Source organism: Geotrypetes seraphini, chromosome 10, assembly GCF_902459505.1.
Source record: "Geotrypetes seraphini chromosome 10, aGeoSer1.1, whole genome shotgun sequence".
Taxonomy (NCBI): domain Eukaryota; kingdom Metazoa; phylum Chordata; class Amphibia; order Gymnophiona; family Dermophiidae; genus Geotrypetes; species Geotrypetes seraphini.
Genome location: NC_047093.1, coordinates 30744126 through 30766529, shown reverse-complemented (window position 1 = coordinate 30766529; position 22404 = coordinate 30744126). Strand labels below are relative to the sequence as shown.

Below are 22404 nucleotides of genomic sequence, written 5' to 3'. Positions count from 1 at the left end.
CCCACTGACAGGGCACCTGGGGCGGTCTGCCCCTTCCCCCCTTACTGTGCCACCGCTCCCAGCTCCTGTCTGATTGCCAGTGGTTTGTTTATGTTAATTCTCCTAGTTACATGTGCAATCCTCCTCACCTCCCTCTTCTCTGTTAGGCTTCAAATTAAAAGTAGGCTGAAAACGCACCTTTCTCATAACCCCACTGCCCCCTGCTCATCACTCTGCCTAGCAGTTGAACTATCCCCGCCCTGACTTCCTGTCTGGCCTTGATTGTGTGCTCATCCGAGCAGGGACTCTTTCGAGACTGTACAGCGCTGCGTAGGTCTGGCAACGCTCTAGAAATTATTAATACAGTACTGTATTAATAATAGTAGTAGTGGACTTTCAACATTGAGTGCGGATTTTTGGACCCTTCCAAGCTGCAGGTTATGAAATAAAATATTGGACCGACCCAACAAAAGGGCAGGCCCTACTAGAGTGTGGCAAAGCACTACAGAGTCACTAGTACTTTAAGGGCAGGGCTGAGCCCCGTCCGACCCCACCCTGGCAGGGCTGCCTCCCGATCCCCCCTCCCCCGGTAGCGCGATGGCAGCCAGCTCCGGGCTGCTGCCCGACGAGTTGCGGGAGAAGCTGAGCTGCGCCATCTGCCTGGAGCTGTACAAGGACCCGGGCACCCTGCCCTGCGGCCACAGCTTCTGCCGGCGGTGCGTGTCGGACCACTGGGACAGCAAGGAGAAGGAGGCGAGCTGGAACGGAACCTTTACCTGCCCCACTTGCCGCCAGGCCTACCGGAAGCGGCCCGAGTTCCAGCGCAGCGTGAGCCTGCACAGCCTGGTGGAGGGGGTGCCGACGGCCGGCGGACAGGGGTTCAGATCCAGCCCCTGCCAGGCAGCGGCCGGGCCCCGGTGCGCCAGGCACCGCCGCCCGCTGGAGCTCTACTGCCGCACCGAGAAGCGCTGCATCTGCTGCGAGTGCACGGTGGGGGAGTGCCAGGAGCATAAGCGGGCGCTGTGCGGCGACGAGCGGCGAGTGCGGGAGGTAAGCAGCAATCAACGCTGGCGAAACGAAGTGGCGGGGGGGGGGGGAGGGGTAAAACGCGGATCTAAACCCGCACGTCCTTAAAACTCTGAGGTCCGGCCCACTTTTAGTCTTCGTCTAGGTTATGGCTCTCTGATAATTTAGTTCTGACGGATCCTAATGCTTTTCCCTCCCTATGCTGAGACTAAAAGGGGAAGGGGTAAAACACGGACCTCGCGGATCTAAAACCGCACGTCCTTAAAACTCTGAGTTCCGGCCCACTTTTAGTCTTAGTCTAGGTTATGGCTCTCTGATAATTTAGTTCTGACGGATCCTAATGCTTTTCCCTCCCTATGCTGAGACTAAAAGGGGAAGGGGTAAAACACGGACCTCGCGGATCTAAAACCGCACGTCCTTAAAAATCTGAGGTCTGTGTCCGTGCAGCTCGTAGTTTCTGTCTCTTACAGACCTCTATGAGATTTTAGCGCTGACGGATCCGTCTCAGCATAGGGAGGGAAGGGAAAGGGTAAAACACGGACCTCGCGGATCTAAAACCGCACTACTTTTCCCTCCTCCCATCTGTCAGCGCTAAAATCTCATAGAGGTCTGTAAGAGACAGAAACTACTAGCGGCACGGACACAGACCTCAGATTTTTTAAAAGTGCGGTTTTAGATCCGCGAGGTCCGTGTTTTACCCTTTCCCTTCCCTCCCTATGCTGAGACGGATCCGTCAGAGCTAAAATCTCAGAGAGATCTGTAAGAGACAGAAACTACGAGCGGCACAGACACAGATTTTTAAGGACGTGTGGTTTTAGATCCGTCAGGTCCGCATTTTACCCCTTCCCGACTAAAAGTGGCACGGACTTCAGGGCAAAAGTTTTGCCACTTTTGGTCTCAGAATAGGGAGGGAAAAGTATTAGGATCCGTCAGAGCTAAAGTGTCCTGGAGATCTGTCTGAGCCATAACCTAGGCTGAGACTAACCCCCTCTTTTACAAAGCCGCAACAGCCCAGAAGCCCTTTAAATCTCTGTGGGCTTCGGGACCGTTACCGCGCGGCTTTGTAAAAGAGGGGGTAAAAGTGGCGGGGTGCAGGGTTAGTCTATTTTGTATTCTGGTTCTACTTTGTTGTTATTCCATGGTTGCCTGTACTTTGTAGGTTGCTTTTCTAATTTGAAAATAAAAATTGATTACACATAAAAAAAGTGGCACGGAACTCAAGGACGCGCGGGTTTAGATCCGCAAGGTCCGCGTTTAACCCCTGCACTAGGGGAGCTCGGGGGCCCACTTACCCACAGCTCTGGGGCATCTATAAATTACTTGGGAGAAGGGTTAATTCTGCTCAGAGTATGACTTTTGTTGGAAGAGAGGATTGGAAAGGGGAGAGGGGGGATCATGAAAGAAATCCCATAATAGAATAAGCCACGATGGAGTGAGAAAAACTATATGCCCAAAAATAACCATGTTTATGGATTTTAATTGGGGGTACAAAAGTGCTAAACTTTAAAGGGGGTACAGATTTAATAAAATAATAAGGGACAGAACATGAAATGGTGCTAGATACGATTGAAAACGGCCTGGTTTCTTGTCTGTGGTTTTAGCCCAACACCCTGTCTCTTAGAAGTGTTGAAGAGGTTCCAAAAAGTCCCTCTGCCTACCTGTTTCAACAGCTTGAGAGGGGTAGGTGAGGCCAACTCAGTAGGTGGGCCCCATCAACATGTCAGGATCAGGACAGAAATTTATTAAGGTAAATACCCTGTTTACAGTTTACACACGGACATGATCTTGGAGATGGGCAGGATTTGGAGCTTTGCTGGTTCTCAGGGCTAGATTGGGAAAAAAAACAAAACCAAAACTGCGTAAAACTGATGGCCTGATATCGCAGCCGTTATAGTGGCAATTTAAAAAAAGCAAGTCATTCTCCAAAAACCACTCATGCAAATGAGGTTGGTGGAGAGTAGCGAAGACTCGCTAAATTTGCATGTGCCCATTGCTGGTTATAGTGATGGATACATATGCAGAATCAATTTAAAAAAACAAACAACCCCCCCCTCCAACAGCGGGAGAGATGCCCAATCTTTCCCGCTGCCAACCAACACCCCCACCCCTCCCCAGCAGCAGGAGAGATCCCCAATGTCTCTCACCGCCAATCAACACCCCCCCCCAAGGCAGCGGGAGAGATGCCCAATCTCTCACACCCAACGGACACTCCCCCTCCCACCCACAGCGGGAGAGATGCCCAGTCTCTCCCGCTGCCAACTAACACCCCCTCCCCCCCAACTCCCCTCAGCAGCCGGACAAATGCCTAATCTCTCCTGCCACCAACCAACCCCTTCCCCCCCCCCCCCCCACTCCCCTCTGCAGCAAGAGAGTTGCCCAGGCTCTTCCGCTGCCACGCAACCCCTCCATGCCTCCGATGACCCCTGCCCTCTCCGGCCAGCTGGCCCGCCTCTTCAAAATAGTGGACCTTCCCCTCCCCCGTGCATCCCGGGATGCACCAGGGAGGGGCCTGAGGCTCTGATTGGCCCAGGTTGTTTAAGACCCACTATTTGGCACTAAAGGTCTGATGATACGTGATTGTGCATGCCCTAAGCCAGTGTCTCTCAAACTGTGTGCCACAGCACGGGGGTGTGCCACGAGAGATTCCAGAATTTTACTTTTATTTAAAAAAACTCCTTTCATAAGAATACACTAGAATAGATGACATACCGTACGTCACATACGCAAGTCTGTCAATGTTATGAGTGTCTATGTGCGTAAGGATACAACCTACCAGACAAGCATCATTCTTTGACTGCAGATGGTGAAATGCATGTTTGCTTGTCAATTATCGAGCCATATTTTGAGTTAATTTGCACATCCATCACATCAAATCTATTCTATCTACTTTAGTTTCACTGTTGTTACAATTACCCATACATAGCTTAAAGAACTTTAAATAATAACTCTCAAATTTAATTTTTAGTTGGTTTTGCAGTTTAATAATTTTCAATTATAATGTGCTGTGAAAAACATTTGCTCCTTTTAGTATGCCAGAAATAAAAAGGTTTCAAGTTTATTATGACATTTGATTAATCGCCTGTTCTGAATTCTAAGCGATGTACAAAGTGATAAAAATTACAAAGTAGAGGAAGACATGTACCATATCTACTAAAACATAATAGTAATTCAAATTACACATACAATACAAAAAAAACACAGGGAAAACTAGGAATGAAATGCAATCTGGTTATAAAGTAGTACAATTAGGGTTAAAAACAATAGGGAAGGCAATAAAAACAATCAGTTAAAAATGGCTTGAGAGCCAAAAGCAATTCAATTAATCATTGAATGCATCTTTAAAAAGACTCTTTAGTTTGCTCTTAAATTTTCCAAGATTCTTTTCCTCTCTTAAATGAATTGGAAGGGCATTCCAGGATTGGGGAGCCGTAATAGAAAAAAATAGACTGCCACCGCGTATTAATAATTTTAAGAGAGGGGATGACCAACAAATGTTGGTCGCTTGACCTCAAGAGTCTAGGTGAGGTATATGGAATTAAAACTCTATAAATAAAAGCTGGGGTTTTGAATGTCAAAGATTTAAAAGTAAGCAGGCATAGTTTGTACATAATGCCATGAGCAACTGGAAGCCAGTGAGCTTTTTTAAGTAAGGGAGTGACATGATCAAATTTTTTGGCTTTCATAATAAGTTTGATTGAGGCATTCTGGATAATTTGCAGACGTCTAATTTCTTTTCGAGCCAGTCCTTTGAACAGGGCATTACAGTAGTCAATTTTAGAAATAACCAGAGACACTGCCCTAAGCCCTCCACCCTAAGCACTAGCACCACTAAGCCAATCCATGTTTATTGATCTGGCTTGTTTTTAATGGGAGCTACCAACTCACTCATTTCTTGCCCTCTGATAAGACACTTAAAAATTATGTAATGGTATTTATTTACACCCCCCTTCCCACACACACACACACATTTACAAAACCACAATAGCGGATTTTAGCGCAGGCCGGTACGCTGATTGCTCTGCACTTACTCCCGATGCTCGTAGGAACTCTATGAGTGTCAGGAGCAGCGCAGAGCATTCAGCACGCCAGCCTGCACTATCACGGTTTTGTTAAAGAGGGGGGGTATTTATTTAGATTTATTAACAGCCATAATGATATCCATTCATACACCTCCTATACTGTGGCTTTAATTTCTTTTATCTGTACAATTTTTTTTTTTTTACAAGGCTAGACAGTTACTTTCTATTTTCAACATCATTTTAATACTTGATTTAGACAGTTCTTTTATTTCATACAGTTAATTATCATTATAAATACATATATGTACAATTTATTACGAATTTGCTATATTGTCTTCATTGAACAAACAGGCCTAGGTGGGATACAGTCTAAAACAGTGTCTCGCAAACTATATCCAGCTCTGGCGCACTCAACAGGTGGCCGCAGTTCGAGGGCACACGGAAGTGCACAGACGATGATGTGACATGCATACATGATGCCATCACGTCGGCACATGCGCGAAGACATAAGAACATAAGAAGTTGCCTCTGCTGGGTCAGACCAGAGGTCCATCGCGCCCAGCAGTCCGCACCCGCAGCGGCCCATCAGGCCCATGACCTGTACGGTGATCTTTGTCTGAACCCTTAAATCCCCCTTGGTCTCTATCTATACTCTCTCTATATCCCATCTCTACCTCTATCTGTATCCCTCAATCCCCCTATCTTTCAGGAATTTATCCAATCCTTCTTTAAAACCCCGTAGTGTACTCTGTCCTATCACAAGACCCTGCAGATGGGGCCTTCAGCCGGCAATGGTGGTGGTGGTGGTGGTGGTGGAGAGGGGTTGGTCAACTGGAGAGGCGCAGAAAGCAGTAGAGGTGTCAGAGAGAAGGAGAGGTGCCAGCTGTCTACAGGACGTGCCTTTCCGCGAAAGGCACATCCTGTGTAGGCCGTCAGCCGGCGACTCATGTCAAACTTTGAATCTCGCCACGGCACAGTTTGCAATTCACTGGTCTAAAACAATTGTGGGCCAACTTGGGAAAGGCAGGTTGTAATTAAAATAAAACAAAAACAAGCAAAAATTAGAAACACCAAGCAGTTTTATAAAACAAGTTTTCAATGTTATGAAAATGAATAGAAAGAGCCCGTGGTAAACTTTGTTTGTCCCCATCGAGAAGTACTTTCTTCCTACAGGCTGAGTGTGGTGTGGTAGTAGGAAGCCGGCTAGCTCACCACTGCCGTTCATATGAAGATGGTGTGGATTTCACCAAGGTATGTGAAAGTCCCTATCTGCAGACCGACACACACTAAAAGCTTGGATTCTGATGTTACTACAGGAAGTGCTCAAGGAGAGACTACTGAAGAACGAAAGCCAGTTAAAATGTACAGAAGTGGAGATTCAGGAGTTAGAAACGCAGATGACCACCTACAGGGTAAGTGCTATAGCATACAATTGTCAGCTTCTTGTGCAAATAATTTCGCAAAATCCTTTGCTTCAACATAACACCTGGAAACATACGAGTGGTGACCAGTCTCACTTGCTCCACCCATTGGCTCTGTTTGTTGTGTCATCATAGGCACTGTTTGACTTCCAATATAACCTTCCTCTTATGTCCTTACTATCATTTTGTCCCGCACAGAGCCATTATTGGGGGTGGGAAGGTGCCTGACCTGGGAGGAGACCTCTGGTTGCTTTGCCTTCAACAGGATTTTCTGTATCTGAGCACCATTGAGTACAGTTGCCTCTTTCTCCTCCCCCTCCCCCTCTTCAATATTAGGTGGGGACCAGCTTCAGGAGACTTAGATCAGGCCACACAAGCCCTTATGGTCAGCCCTGGTCCCACACATTTAAAATGCAATATTTAAACTTATCTTTCACGGATTTAATGGGTATTATGATTGTGTTTCTCTTAATTATAAACTGATAATTGTAGTATTTCTTCCCTTCTGACAGTATCACTATGGTTACTTTGTATGTTATATTTTATATTGTTCTCAGATGTATTATGCATGTTATATAAAAATTTAATCAGGAACAAACCAAAACTGCAGATATGTACAACGATGTAGGCAAAATTTATTGTGACAACCAAAGTATATCTAAAAACCTTTTTACCAAACAGGGGACCCAACACGGTCCGTGTTTCGGACAACCTTCATCAGGGATCCATGGTAGAAAAGGGAAAAAAACATATGTCACAGAAAAATGCAGTAGAAAAAACCAGATAATATGTAACGCCGGGGGTCACTAGATATTATAAAATCTCGCTATAATGTCTAGTGACCCCCGGCGTTACATATTATCCGTTTTTTTCTACTGTATGTTTCACTGCATTTTTTGTGACATATGTTTTTTTCCCTTTTCTACCATGGACCCCTGATGAAGGTTGTCCGAAACAGACCGTGTTGGGTCCCCTGTTTGGTAAAAAGGTTTTTAGATATACTTTGGTTGTCACAATAAATTTTGCCTACATCGTTGTACATATCTGCAGTTTTGGTTTGTTTGTTCCTGGTTGGCTTTTTCACTGCAGACAAGGTTGGACCTCCTCTTTCCTCTTGGCTTTATTGCTATATAAAAATTTAATAAAATGTTTGAACTGAAAAAAATAAATTGCAATATTGGTTCATTCACGCAAACATTCCAAGATGGCCTTGGCTTTTTTTCCCCCCGAAACTGAGCTATACAAACATCATCCATTCAATTTCTTTATTGAGGCCTGCAGGAGCGACAGAGCGCAATATAAAAATCCAATATTGGTTCCCCCACAGGGAGGTGATTCCAGGCACCCAGTCCTTCCTCAGAAAATAAACATTTCCTTATATTTCCTTGGAACTTTCCAGCTTCATCTTTCTCAGTGAACAAAGTATTGTGGCTGCAAACTTGTATAGAAATATAGGTCAACACACCAGTTATAGCGGATATTTTTTTTTGTTGGTCTACTTAATACATATTTGACCAGCTGGTGACTCATAGCTTTGTTAGACTAAAATTTTGCCTGGAGGATATCTGGCAGCAAAGGTATGATGAAGGACACACATTCAACAAGAGAAAAGAACTTTTTAAACTAGACGGGTTTCTTTTTGACTTTGTAGGTCATCCTTTTTTTCCTGCAGCTCAGGCAGATTTGGGTCTGGGATTCTGGTGTCATGAGTTTTCAGAGGGTTTCTCCTATGTTAATAGATCCACCCTCTGACTCTTCCCGTTCTGGCCACTGCAGCAACAGCCCTGAGACTGCACCAGGAACCTTTGCACTGGGTGTTGAATTCAGCTACCAAGTGGCACTCTTAACAACCATGACTCCGTCTTTCCTTCCAAATGCGGTGAATTCTGCTTCAGCAGTATTACCAGCCCCAGAAGACCACACATTTGGAAGATCCAGTTCAGGACTGAAGAAAGTCCTTCATGCATGGCAGAACGCCGCACTGCCACCAGACCAGTCCTAATTAAAATGGAAAGGGATTTGTATACTGCCTTTATGTAGTTATACAACCACACTCAAAGTGGTTTACATACAGGTACTTAAAGCATTTTCCTATCTGTCCCAGGAGGCTCACAGTCTATCTAATGCAGGAGTCTCGAAGTCCCTCCTTGAGGGCCGCAATCCAGTCGGGTTTTCAGGATTTCCCCAATGAATCTGCATGAGATCTATGTGCATGCACTGCTTTCAATGCATATTCATTGGGGAAATCCTGAAAACCCGACTGGATTGCGGCCCTCGAGGAGGGACTTTGAGATACCTAATCTAATGTATCTGGGTCAGTGGAGAATTAAGTGACTTACCCAGGGTCACAGGGAGCAGCACAGGGTTTGAACCCACAACCTCAGTGTGCTGAAGCTGTAGCTCTAACCATTGCACCACAGTCTCTGGTTTGGTTTAATTTGCTTCTGTTAAACTGGGGAACTGTTGCAACTGCTTATAATTAAAAAAAACAAACAGGACAACCCAAACTGTGGGTCATAATCCTAAATGGAGTTGCATTTGGGTTACAATAGAAATGACATTGGTCTACACTTCCAGCGTACCATGCTTTCTGTGACTGCGAAAACAAGCTTGTGACCACAGAAAGTTTGATAAGTGCTGTAAGCCAAAGCTGGTTCTAAGATTTTCAGTTTTACAGTACTGTACCACCATCCAAGTCAGTTTAATAAATATGCTTTGCTGTATCTGTATTTTTGTCTAGGACACCTCTGAGAGATCTATAATTGGAATCTCGGGCAGGTTTGACCAGTTGCAGAAGGCCCTTGAAACGTGCAAAAATTTAGTAGTACAAGGTATGGAAATGGAAACAGCAACTGTCCTGGAAAAGGCAAAGGAGAAGCAGGCAGTGCTACAGAGCAGACTGGATGCACTGGGCCAGTACCAGCAGCAAGCTGAAGAGCTGCTCCAATATACTGATGATGTGGTTTTCTTAGAGGTATGTAGGCCTACGATCGTAATACATTATTTTAATATACCATCAAATACTAAGAGCTGTAGACAGTTTACAAAACATGGTTTACAGAGCCAAACACAACAACTTCACAGTATTACAGATTTACAAACACTAAGAGGCTCATAATCAAAACTTTAAAATGTCCAAAAACCAGTCTAAGTCGGCACTTGGACGTCCTAAGAGCAGGGGCATCCAAGTGCCAATAATCAAAACCAACTTTCTGGATGTGCAGCAGCACTTCTAAGCTGCTGTGCGTCCAGAGAGCAAAGGGGCATGTTGGGAGGTGTGTTATGGGCGGGAATCGAGTGGGCTTCAACCTGGATGTACCCCAGCCGTAATCAAAGCTCTCCTAGAGGGAACTTAGACGTGTTTGAGTTGCATTTAAGTTCCACAAAGGTGCTCAAACTGACAAGAAAACCATTGGAGGATTTAAGGCATGACTCCCCCCCCCCCCTTCACTTATTCCCCCAGTAATCATGACCCCCTTCCACCACCCAAAGAGCAAAAAAAAAAAACCCTGTAGGCATCCCATCAGCTGATCGTGGCAGAAGAAATCCCCATCAACTGAGCCTGTTTCAGGAATTCCTGGCGTCTCAGCTGATCCGGACCTCCCCCTGCCATCCCCCAGATCTCTCCCTGACATTCCCCACATCCTCCTGACATCCCCAATATCCCGCTGACATCCCAGACCTCCCCGACATGCCCTGACATCTCTGCCCCCCTAAATCCCCCCCATTCCTAGGCCCTCTTCCCACATCCCCAGAACCCCCCCTGTAACTTCAGAAGAACAAACGGTAGGAGGGAAGCTCACTCCCTCCTGCCTACAGGGCTGCGTGCTGCAAATAATGTGGATTCCCCCTCCTAATGCATCTTGGGATGCAGTGGGAGGGGCTGGAGCAAAACTGCCATTTTGAGCCAATCAGGACCTTTGGCCCCTCCCACTGCACCCCAAGATGCATTGGGAGGGGGATCCCCATCATTTGCAGCACACAGCCCTGTAGGCAGGAGGAAGTGAGCTTCCCTCCTGCCGTTTGCTCTTCTGAAGGTACAGGAGGGGAGTGGTTTCCGAGGATGTGGGAGGTGAGCCCAGGAATGCTGGGAGGATGTGGGGGGCAAAGATGTTAGGGCATGTTGGGGGATATCGGTGGGATGTCAGGGGGAGGGGTGTAGGGCTCCGTGGCTCAGCTGATCCTGGCAGGGGGAATTCCCATAGAGCTGCCAGGAATTCTCAAAACTGGCTCAACTGATGGGGATTCCTTCTGCCGCGATCAGACAAGGTAATTGGTGGGTATGTCTACAAATCTTGCTTTTGTATGTTTTTCACATGGAATTTTTTATTTTTGAAAATGGATAAAAAAGGTAGATGTCCTAAGGACCAAAACTTATACCTAGCTCATTTTCAAAAATAAAAGGTAGACATTTTGGCAGCTTTGAAAATGGACATTTTTCCTGCTGGATTTGTGGACGTCATGCACAAAGCGTTCAACCTCAGGCACATTTTTGACTATGCCCCTCCACATCTTAACTAAGAAAGGCTTGCAGAAATAAATGAGTTTTCGATGCCATTTTAAATTGCTGCAAAGTTGAACACAGACTTCAAAAGCCCAGAAAGCTTTTATTTCACATCAACGGCCTTGCTACAGAAAAGGCAGTTGTCTTAGTTTCTGCATAATGTATTACAGCTGGTGATGGTTCTGAGAGAGATTCTGCACCCCTCCTTCGTACCCCAATCCCCTGTGTGAATCTCTTTCAACCTTCATGATGGCCTCTCAAAACAGGGACACAGAATTAACCCTGTGCACTAGCTGAAGCGTGCTTCAGTGGGCCTTCAGCCTCTTATCAGTCTATGTGACTTTGAGTTTAATTGGCATGTGCCCAAAAATGCATATAAATCTCCCAAAGTTGGAAGGCAGTTCTCTAGAGTTCTTAGAAATGGTTTTCTTGTACACCAGAATCAGAGTATCAGAAGGGTGTAGTCATCTTTCCCTTCTCTTTCCGTTGCAGGCATTTTCTTTCCTTCCAGCTCTTGGGAATTCAGAATCTTTAACCAATATTATGTTTAATAGCACAAGTAAGGTGGAAGCCGTAACAGCAGTCCTTTCTGAGCTCTCCAGACTGATTGAAAAAGAACTTCCTAACGTAGTACATCCAGGGGCAGCCGGTGCGAAAACACAAGGTAGGACCTTACCCTTCTGACCTTCATCCCCTTTAGACTCTGGAGGTTGGTACTCTTTCATTGGCAGTGCTTCATAGGTTGCCCAAAATTCGGCTGGGACTTGAACAAGAGGCTGGCCCTCTTCAGGGTGCTAGAAATGCGAATTAGAGGGAGTGGAGGGAAAGTGAGGACTTGACGAACAGAGAAACTTGTAATGAGTACAAGAAGGAAACTGATAAAAATCCAAAAAAGGAAAACAAAAATTCCATATTTTCCAGCACCACCTTTTTTTTTTTAATTCTTTATTTAATTTTATAGTTTGACATAATAAACAGTCAATTCAAAGAAATATTCCAATACCAGTCTCAACCATTGTTAACATAATAATCAAAAAGGTAAATTAAAATGGAAAGAAAAAGATAAAGAAAACAGTAGTACAGTACAATAGGAAAAATTTTTCCTTTAAAATTCTAAGTATACTGGATTGGAAAAAATTAGACCTCAATAAGGGGGGAGAAGGCTACGTTAGCTGAATTTTCAATCAAATATTACTAAGAGAATACAGATGGCATTGAATAGAGGCAAGGAACCTAATTAAACTAAGCAGGTTGTAACTACAATTCTCTCAAGAATATTAAATTTACTCTTTTGCAGAAATAAATTTTATCAACTGCTGAGGTTCAAAATAAACATGTCTATTCCCCTGATAGACCATCACACATTTACAGGGGTATCTGAGTACGAACGTAGCACCCAACTGTAAGACCCTCGGTCTCAAAATGAGAACTGTTTTCTTCTCTTTTGGGTCAACCTTGACACATCAGGATATATTCTCACAGTTTTTGTCATAAATGGTATGTCTTTAAACTTAAAAAACATCTTAAGCATCCATTCTCTGTCAGAGTCTATAGCAAACTGTACTAGCAGCGTCGCAGTTGCCGGTGGCTCATTATCCGACCTCTCGAGGAAATTTGTTAGGTCCAAACTATCAGCAGACAAATTCTGCTGGCCTGGTTCCTGACCAATTGTCCTAGTTGGCAAATAATATATTTTAGTGAGAGGTGGATAAGAGGTTTCGGGCACTTTCAAAATCTCTTTCAGGTATTTCTTAAACATATCTTGTGGAGAAATAGTTGAAAGTTTTGGAAAATTTATAATCCGAAGATTGCATCTTCTGGTCATGTTTTCCAGCATTTCAACTTTAAAATTAAGATTTCCACTATCCCTGACCCACACCGAGGCCTGGGATTCCACTGATTTTATTCTGGTCTCATGACCATCCACTTTTGTTTCCACACTAGATAAGTTTATTTTTCAGTTCCATATTTTCAGCAACAACAGTTGTATATCTTGTGGTAAGTTGCTGCAGTTGAGATCCTAAAGAGAGTTGTAAAGTAGATATTGCTTCCCATAATGTTTCCATAGTGAAAACTTTGGGCCTCTGCATGGGAATTAGTTCAGACCCCTGACCCTCTGTTGGAAATAAGTTACCTAAAGCCTCAGCTGGAGATACATTCAACTTCAGGAAATCCTGAGGAATTTGCAGTTCCAATTTCTCCAAGTGCTCAGATGTCCCACTTGGCTTCCCTTCTCCGCCCACCGAGACGTCTCCCGATCTCAGTTGCGCTGGTGAGGGAACACCCTGGGGAGCTCCGACCTCCATCTGCTGGTCTAACGCCCCCGGGCGACTCGGAGGACTCCGCTCCTCCGGAGACAACGATGTTGCTTCAAGGGAGAGAACTGACGCTTCAGCCTGCGTGTCTCTCCCTGCCGAAGAAAACTCCGGATGACTCGTTCCAGCCCCGCGCTGGAGGAAAGCATCCATCGGGCCCGCAGCTGCCATCGAAGATTCCTCCGGGAAAACCCGGAGCTTAGACTTTCGTTTAACCATCAGGTAAAAACTAACAGCTCAGAGCCTTCGTGAGTGCTCAACGCCAGCTACTTGCGGCCATCTTGTCCAGCGCACGCCCCCACCACCTTTTTTAATATACATTTTAAAGAAAAAAAAATACTGACACTGCTCACAGCCCCCTTCCCTCCCAGGCTTTCCACCCTGTCCCCCCTACCTCCTCTGCCACTGGAATCCTTGGTGGTCCAGAGATGCAGTGGGCAGGAGCGAGCTTTCTGCTCTCCTGCCCTACTGCTAACCCAGTTGGCCGGTTGCTGCCCTGAAGCTTTGGCTTCTTCAGCCGCTGAGCAGTACCAAGCGGAGGGGTGCTTTGGTGCTGTTGCTCGGCTTCCTGAATGGCTCCTGTGAATTCTTGTGAGAATTTGGTGCGTCAGATGTCATCCTTGGGGGTAAGGAGAACAGGGACAAAAACCCTAGGTGTTTTATGAACAAGGGGAAAATTAAGTCCTTTAGACAGGATACACTGCTGCTGTAGCTTGAGTGCATTATTTCTTCTCCACTGCTAGATAACGAATCCAGTGCTCCAATTTAATAACTGCTGCATGTTGTCTTCATTCTCCATTGTAGTTTCAGTGATGACTTTCTTCTGTTCATTCTTTCTGCAGGATTGTCAGAGGTAAAGACACGTGCTGCACTGAAGATGGAGCCATCCTTCAGACCCAAGTCTGAGCGGAGGACACAGTTGTTACTGAGTAAGGAGGCTTATTCTGTACTTAAGTGACAGGGCCGGGCATGGTGAGTCTGCCTTATCTCTGTGCCTCTCTAGTTAAAGAAAACTTTCAGCCTAGTAAACTCCAGAACGGGGCAGTATTGAAATTGCACCAAAGGTAAAAAAAAAAAAAAAAAAGCTAGTAATAAGGGTAGGAGGTTCCTGATCCCCTCACGCCACACTCACGCCCTTCCTTCCCCTTGCATCTCTTTAAATCTTTGTCAGTGCAAGTTGCTTGTCTGGCCTGCTGCTCGCGCCAGCGTTGGCTTTGCCCTCTGACATCACTTCCTGGCCCCGTGACCCAGAAGTGATTTCAGAGAGGAGCCAGGCCAGCGTGAGCAGCAGGCCTGAGAAGTTGCTCGCGCTGGCGAAGATTTAGAGAGGTACGGTAGGAAGAGGGCATGGAGTGGGGAGGCGGAGAGGTGCTGGCGCCCCCACTTGGACAGCGCCACTGGCCCGAGACAAGATTAATAAATGGAAAGAATCATGTATGTCTTCTTTTTTTTTTTTTCCTTTATTTTTACTGAAACTTTAAAATAACAAACAAGCAAAATAAACTTGCAAGAGGATTGGAAATTAATACCCTAAGTCACAGTGACTATTCCGGGTTGATACATGTTGAAGGAAATATAAAAAATTCAAATTATTTAATCCACAAATAAGTTCCAAGAACAAGGTATATAAAAATAATAGGATAAATTATACATCTCATTTAGACAGATTAGAAGGCATGCTCTCTCCCCCAGAGAGCCGGTTCGTTATACTGCGGACATAGCCACTGAACCAATAGTCATTCCTCCCCCCTTATCTAGCTTTAATAAATTCTATCAATTGCTTTGATTCATAAAATAAGAAATTTTTCCCTTGAAAGGAAACACAGCATTTAACAGGAAACTTTAAAATAAATGAAGCCCCCAAGGCAATTGCCCTTGGGCAATAAGAGAGGAAATCTTTTCTTTTCTTCTGTGTCTCTTTAGATATTTCAGGAAAAATTCTTACAGTTGAGCCAAGGAAAGAGTCCTTTCATGTGTCGAAAGTAAGAACGAAAAACTAAATCCCTATCAAACTCCAGGGCAAATGTCACTATAAGGGTAATAATAATAACTTTATTCTTTTATACCGCCATAACCAAAAGTTCTAGGCGGTTTAGAGCTGGACAATCAGCAAAATACAATAATACAGTAAAAAATGCAAATATTTGTAAAATAGAATTTCAATAATAGGATAATTCTCTCTGTTATTACGTCCAAGGAGCTTTCCAAAAAGTTTGTCAGGTCTAATTTATTCTCTTGTATCTCCGGTTCTCCTGTTGGAGTTGAAGCTGTTTGTCTCTGAGTACCCGTGGAAATGCTCTGGACTCTTGTTATTGGTGGTAGTCCTGCTTCCGGGATTAACAAAATCTCCTTCAGATATTTCCTCACCATTTCCAAAGGAAAAATCACCAGAGATTTAGGAAAATTTAATAATCTCTTTCTTCTCTGTTTCTTCTCTATATATTCTAACTTTTTCAGGATAACAGCCCTTTCTTTAATAATCTCAGTCTCCAATGATTTTATTTGAGAAATTTGTTCCTCATGTTTTTTAATAATTACAGATTGTTCCCTAAGAATTACTCCTTGTGCATTAACCTGGGAGCTAGTAGCAGCACAGTCAGAACGTACCATATTAACAGCTTTTCTAAGGTTGGAGTCCATAGTGACTATGGCCTTCCACAGGTCGTCCATACTGACTTTATCAAGCTTAATCATCTCCCCAAACTGTTCAAATGAAGTAGGTAAGATCTCACCCATTCCTACATCGGGCGTTGTTGATCCTGATACGGTGGGCGCTCGTCTTCCCTTCTCCTCTGCTCCCTCCTTTCCTCCGGGGCTTAGCAGCTGCACACACTCCTGGGACAGCTGGTCCGCCTCCTCCGGTGTAGGATTCCTGCTCCCAGGCTGGGAAGGAGCAGGTCTCTGGATTGGGCTCAAGAAAACCCGATCTACACTAAGGTCTGTTGATTCACTCAGCTTTCCTCCCAAAGTCTGGGGAGCCTTTGTTGGCAGACGCATCGATCCAGTGTCTAGCGTCATTTGAACCATCAGCTTGGAGGTTGCGACCGCCGGAGGTCCTGGTCGTGTCGCTCCCTTCCTTTTGCCCATTCCTTTGGAAATTGAGGTTGTGAGGCAAAAACAACACACCTCTGAACAAACCAGCAAGCGGTTTGTAAAAAGCAATGGAAAACTGCCGCACGGGTAAGATTCAGGCGGCAGTAGCGCGGAGCTCAGTGCTACACGTCCGTCTTAGTCGCCATCTTGGATGCCCCGTGTATGTCTTCTGAACAAATGTCGGTAGGTTGAAGAGAAAAATTCAGTCAGGAATTAAATAATTTCCACTCCTGTAGAGACCGTTACAGAAATGGTTCAAGCTAGCAAATGAAGAAATTTGGATCACTTGAAATCAAGCTAATACTTGCTAAAGTTAGGACTACTTGTTGTCCATTAGAGAGCTGTCATCCCGCTATTGTGAAAGGTTTAAAAACTGTTTTTCCAAAACTATTCTTCATTATATTGTGACAAATTCCTTAGCAGAGGGATTGCTATCGAAGATATTAAAAAAGACCTCTGCGTAAAGAATTCCACCAGAAACTATTCAAATTCTTCCGATTATATATAAAATGGAAAGGGTAATTGCTACACAGCAGGGGTATTTAAGAAAATTTCAGGATGTTTGGGAGCCTTTAACAAATTATTGTAATGAATAGATACCATTTTTCCCTTAACAGTACATGTCCAAGATGGGGGGAGGGGGAGATAGAGTTTGGTCTTTCTATAATTGTAAGTAATGTTAGGAAATATTTTATTATATGATATATCTGTTATATTTTTGATATGGAAAGGATTATTGCAGAATATTAAGTGTTGTATCTAAGTTAAAATGTTTTTATTTGCTGAGACACTTATAGTAAGTTTTAAAAATGAATAAAGATTAAAAAAAAAAGAAAATTGAATAAATAAAGAACAAAATGACAGAGTTAAAAAAAAGACCTCTGCGATATGATTAGTAGTTAGGTACCTCTAACTTACCCTGTCTGGCTAAAATTATAGAAGAGTGTGTTCATGATAAACGTCAATTTAGGTTTAGAAGTCCACTTAGGTTTTGAAGACACTGGGACCTTGCAATTATCATTATTAGATATGTATTGTAAGGGCACGTTTTGATAAAGGAGCATGTTTCATGCTGGTGTCGTTAGACATAGCTGCTGCATTTGATATCACAGACCACAAGATATTATTGAAAAGATTACAGAAGATAGGTTTACATGGGAATGTATATAGAATTGTGGATATCTTTTGTTTCAGGAGTAAATCAAGGAAAAGTTTTGTTGTTTACCTGCAATTACATCAGGGGGGTTGGGTTGGCAGGGGTTGCCTGTTGAGTTGGACATAGTGTGCTTGCTGTTTGTTGTGAGGGGTGGGGTGTAGGGCTTAATGTTTGTCTGACTGTGCGTTGGTGGGCACTCACAATACAAAATATTATGGCCAGTGGTCTAGTCTGGCTTTGTACTCGTCGTAGGCATGGTGGGCCTGGGTTGGCCTGCTGTTTTCTTTTTGCTGGACAATGACCTGCTCCTAGTTCAGTGGTCTCAAACTCAAACCCTTTGTGGGGCCACATTTTGGATTTGTAGGTACTTGGAGGGCCGCAGAAAAAATAGTTAATGTCTTATTAAAGAAATGACAATTTTGCATGAGGTAAAATTCTTTATAGTTTATAAAACTTTCCTTTAACAGTTAAAAGGAAAGATATATAAACTATAAAGAGTTTTACCTCATGCAAAATTGTCATTTCTTTAATAAGACATTAACTATTTTTTCGGCGGCTCTCCAAATACTCTATTTTTTTCTGCAGCCCTCACATTTAAAGTGTAATATTTTTTCTTTCTCAAAATTGACACATTTCAATCACTATATTGAAAATAAAATCATTTTCCCTACCTTTGTTGTCTGGTGACTTTATTTTTCTGTGCTTTCAACTATGTTTCCAGGGCCTTCTTGTCCTTTGACTGTTTTTCTCTCCTTCTTCACTTTCTGCCTTGCATCCATCTTTCGCATTAACTTAATGTTCAAATTTTCTGCTTTCTTTTCAATTTTACGTTTCCATGTCTTACCTTCCCTTCCTATCTCTCTCTTCTTCCGTCCTATTTCCATGGTCTGGCATCTCTTTCCTTCCTTTCTCTCCCTCCCTCCTTCCTTCCTTTCCCCTGGTCTGGCATCTGTCTCCTTCCCTTCCCCCATGCCCTGGCATCTCTTCCTCCCCCCCATGGTCTGATATCTCCTTTCCTTCCCTCCCTCCCAAGAACTTGGCTTCTCTTGTTCCTTTCCTCTCCCTTGTCTTCCTTCTCCTTCCTTCCCTCTCTTTCCCCAATTGGGTGCAGCAGCAACAGAAGCAGCATTTCCCTTCCCCCTTTCCTGTGCAGAAGCATTTCTTTTCCCCTTTCCCTGTACAGCAGCAGCAGCAGCATTTCCCTAGGGTCCCCGTTTCCTATGCAGCAGAAGCATTTCTCTTTCCCCTCCCCTTCCGTTCTCTTCCTTGTGGAGCAGCAGCATGTCTGGCTGGCTCAGTTGATCGTTCCGTTCAAAGCCGCAGGTGGCGGTTCCTCGCGAGATCCGCGCCTTCGTCTGAAGCCTCTCTGATGTTGTGACGTCAGAGAGGCTTCCGATGCAGGAGTGGATAGCGCGAGGAGCTGCCAATCCGCGGCTTTGAACGGAACGATCAACTGAGCCGGCCAGACATGCTGCTGCTCCAAAAGGAAGGGAAGGGGGAAGAGAGATGCTGTTTTGATCGCGTCCAGACCGCGGACCGCAAAATAGCACCTGGAGAGTCGCATGTGGCCCGCGGGCCGCGAGTTTGAGACCGCTGTCCTAGTTGGACTCTTTCGTGTTGGGGAGGCTTGTTACTGCTCGCTCTCACTGTTGCTCTTCTTGTTCCTCCTGTAATGTTATTGTTACTTTGCTGATTGTATTTGCCTGTCTGGGACGTTTGCCATTCTCAATAAAAAAAAAAAAAAGGTTTGACATTGATACGTGAACATTTCTTAAGAAAGAACTGAATATTTCATGGGGTGTCCACATTTTTTCACATGACTATGCTGACAATTGTCCATTTAATGCTGCAGAATGTTTTATAAATTATGCAAGTATTCATGTAACCCACCTAGAATATTACAGATAGTGCAGAATATAAATGCTAAAATAAATAAGTAAAGTAGTTCAGTGTATGATTGTTTCTGATAGCTGAAGCTTTTTGAGAAGAACAGGAGAGGAAATTAAGGATGAAAACCCTTCTGATTAACATTTTTTTTTTTACCACAGATTATCGGAATCTGACCTTTGACCCAAACACAGCACATAAGTACATTCAACTATCGAAAGAGAACCAGGAAGCAAAACACACCATTTCTGTAACAACACATTACCCAGCTCACCCAGAGAGATTTGAGTCATGCTGGCAGGTGCTGTGTACCGAGAGCTTTGGGGAAGGCTGCCATTACTGGGAGGTTGAGGTCTCGGAGTATTTTGTGTATGTAGGCGTGGCCTATGGCAATGTTGAGAGAAAGAAGAAGTGCAAAACAGCGACCATTGGGCAGAATGGGTCATCCTGGTCCCTACAGCTGCAGCAGAACTGCTACGTGGCATGGGCAAATGGCAAGGAATGGAAGCTGGATGCGCCTTTGTACTCGTGCATTGGGGTCCACTTGGATTTCTTGGCTGGCACTCTTTCATTCTATGGCATCGAGGACAAGATGGAGCTATTGCACACATTCCACTCTGTCTTTTCTGCACCCCTCTATCCAGCCTGCTGGATTGGGGAAAACGTGGTGGTCACTCTTTGCCAGCTGCCATTATCTGACAACTAGGTCATCATCAACCATATATTTATCTGACAAAACGAGAGAGCGCTTAAAATAGAAAACTCCATACTACTACTACTATTAATTATTTCTACAGCGCTGCACAGTCACAAAGAATAAGACAACAGTCCCTGCTCGAAAGAGCTTACAATCTAAACAAACAATACACACAAACAGGATGTCATGGATACAGTCAAGGGGAACGGTCAATCAGTGGACTGGGTTGGAGGGCAGAGGAGTAGGGTTATGGATTGAAGGCTATATCAAAAAGGTGGGTTTTCAGTCTGCTTTTAGCCCTTTCAGGACCAAGGGACATATTTGTCCCATAACTTTAAAATCCTATAAATTTTGATTGGGATAGTCTACAGTTCTAAATTTGATATGTACGGATTCCATATGATACTGCCTTTATGTAAACAAACTGGTTCCGACATTCATTCATTAGCGTCGTTGCCAGATTGACGAGAAGATTCACTTGCCACACTGTCCATAAGCCAGAAGTTTGATTTTTTAAATAAAAATAATGATATTTCACAAAAAAAATCAATTTTTTGGCATCTGCAAGCCCTTTTTACCATAAAAATGTCGTCAAAACCACAAAAATTGGCCTACGATCCTTAAGGTCCTGAAAGGGTTAAACAAGGGAAGGGGCTTGACGGACAAACTCGGGTAATTTATTCCAGGCATAGGGGGCTTCTAGATGAAAGGAACAAAGTCCGGAATTGGCAGTGGAGGAGAAGGGTAACGCTAAGAGTGACTTAAGGAGTGAGGAATGGAGTTCTATGGAAGGTGTATAAGGAGAGAGAAGCGAGGAGAGATATTGAAGGGCAGCAGAATGAACACACTTGAAGGTCAGCAATAAGATCTTGAGCTGTATGCGATGGCAGATAGGGAGCCAGTGAAGTGACTTAAGGAGACGGGTGACATGAGCGTAGCAAGGTTCATAGAAGATGAGTCGTGCAGCAGAGTTTTGCACAGATTGCAAGGGGGAGAGGCGACACTGCGGGAGACCAGTTAGGAGTAGATTGCAGTAATCTAAGAGTGTACTCGGAGAGGAAGGGGCGAATTTTGGTGATATTGAAGAGATAGAAGCAACAGGTCTTAGCAGCATGTAGGATATATGTAGAAAATGAGAGGTCAGAATCGAAGACCACTCCAAGGTTGGAAGCAGAGGAGACAGGAACAATGACAGTATTATTTACAGAGATGGAGAAAGAAGGAGGAGGAGCAGTAGCTCAGTCTTGGACATATTTATTTCCAGATGATGGCAGGACATCTAGGCAGCAATGTCAGCCAAAGAAGCAGAGACTTTTTCTTAGACTTTTGGTGAGATTTCAGGTGTAGAGAGGTATATCTGGGAGTCATCAGCATATAGGTGATACTGGAAGCCATGGGAGGAGATCAGGGCACCGAGGGAAGAGAGAGAAGAGGTCCTAAGACAGAACCCTGTACACCAATTGCTAGCGAGGTAGCAGCAGAAGAGGACCCACTAACACATACACTAAAGGTGCACTGGGAAAGGTAGGAGGCAAACCAGGAGAGGACAGATTCATGGAATCCAAACGACGACAGCATATCAAGGAGTAAAGCTGTGATTTACAGTATCAAAGGTAGCAGACAGGTCAAGAAGGATAAGGATAGAGTAAAGGCTCTTAGATCTGGCCATGAACAAGTCACTTCAGACCTTAGTGAGGGCAGTCTCTGTGGAGTGTTGGGGCAAAAACCAGATTGTAGAGGATCGAGAATGTGTCGAGTTGAAAGGAAGTCCAAGCAGCGACGGAGAATAGCACGCTCTAGTATCTTGGATAGGAACGGAAGAAGGGAGTCAGAGCAATAGTTGGACAGACAGTGTAGAAAAAGGTGCAAGTTAAGGATATTGTAGATTCTGTGGGCTGCCCTCTGTATAATACCCAGCTCTTCTAAGTCAACAGATATCATCTTAGTGTATAAAATTATCTTCATTTAAAACAATCCAGCAGGATTCCCACATGCACTATGAGCATTATTAGACCTAATAAAAATGGCAGGGTGAGAGGCCCACTTATTAAGGCTTTGTTCCATTTTGTGTCTCTGTGGGAAAATGCTCAGGGTCTGATACGCCACCCGCTGTGGTCAGCGTTTCTTTAAACGCTTCTAGCATATACATCAGCTCATTTGTGAACCTCCTCCGTTCACGGACACGGAGGAGGTTCGCAAATGAGCTGATGTATATGCTAGAAGCGTTTAAATCCTTGAGCCTATTTCGCCCATATGCTTAGAAAACTTTTAAACACTCCGTTGGTTCCCTGAGGCAGGAACGAAACG

The 22404-nt window shown here is 44.3% G+C and overlaps 1 protein-coding gene across 1 annotated transcript; it reads left to right on the top strand.

Moving 5' to 3' along the window:
- Positions 1 to 426: 426 nt before the first annotated feature.
- On the top strand, positions 427 to 20443 carry LOC117367593 (tripartite motif-containing protein 65-like). Its single transcript, XM_033960286.1, has 6 exons — positions 427 to 1029; positions 6341 to 6436; positions 9186 to 9419; positions 11442 to 11613; positions 14107 to 14193; positions 19562 to 20443. The coding sequence occupies exons 1-6, from the start codon at positions 577 to 579 to the stop codon at positions 20104 to 20106; spliced, it is 1587 nt and encodes a 528-aa protein (XP_033816177.1). The 5' UTR covers positions 427 to 576; the 3' UTR covers positions 20107 to 20443.
- The last annotated feature ends 1961 nt before the right edge of the window (positions 20444 to 22404 follow it).

Bases quoted from the DNA above. Each gene is read 5' to 3' on its own strand.
- LOC117367593 (XM_033960286.1), top strand. From the start codon at position 577: ATGGCAGCCAGCTCCGGGCTGCTGCCCGACGAGTTGCGGGAGAAGCTG. The intron at 9,420-11,441 runs GTATGTAGGCCT...TTTCCGTTGCAG, and splicing joins ATGATGTGGTTTTCTTAGAG to GCATTTTCTTTCCTTCCAGC. The intron at 11,614-14,106 runs GTAGGACCTTAC...TTCTTTCTGCAG, and splicing joins AGCCGGTGCGAAAACACAAG to GATTGTCAGAGGTAAAGACA.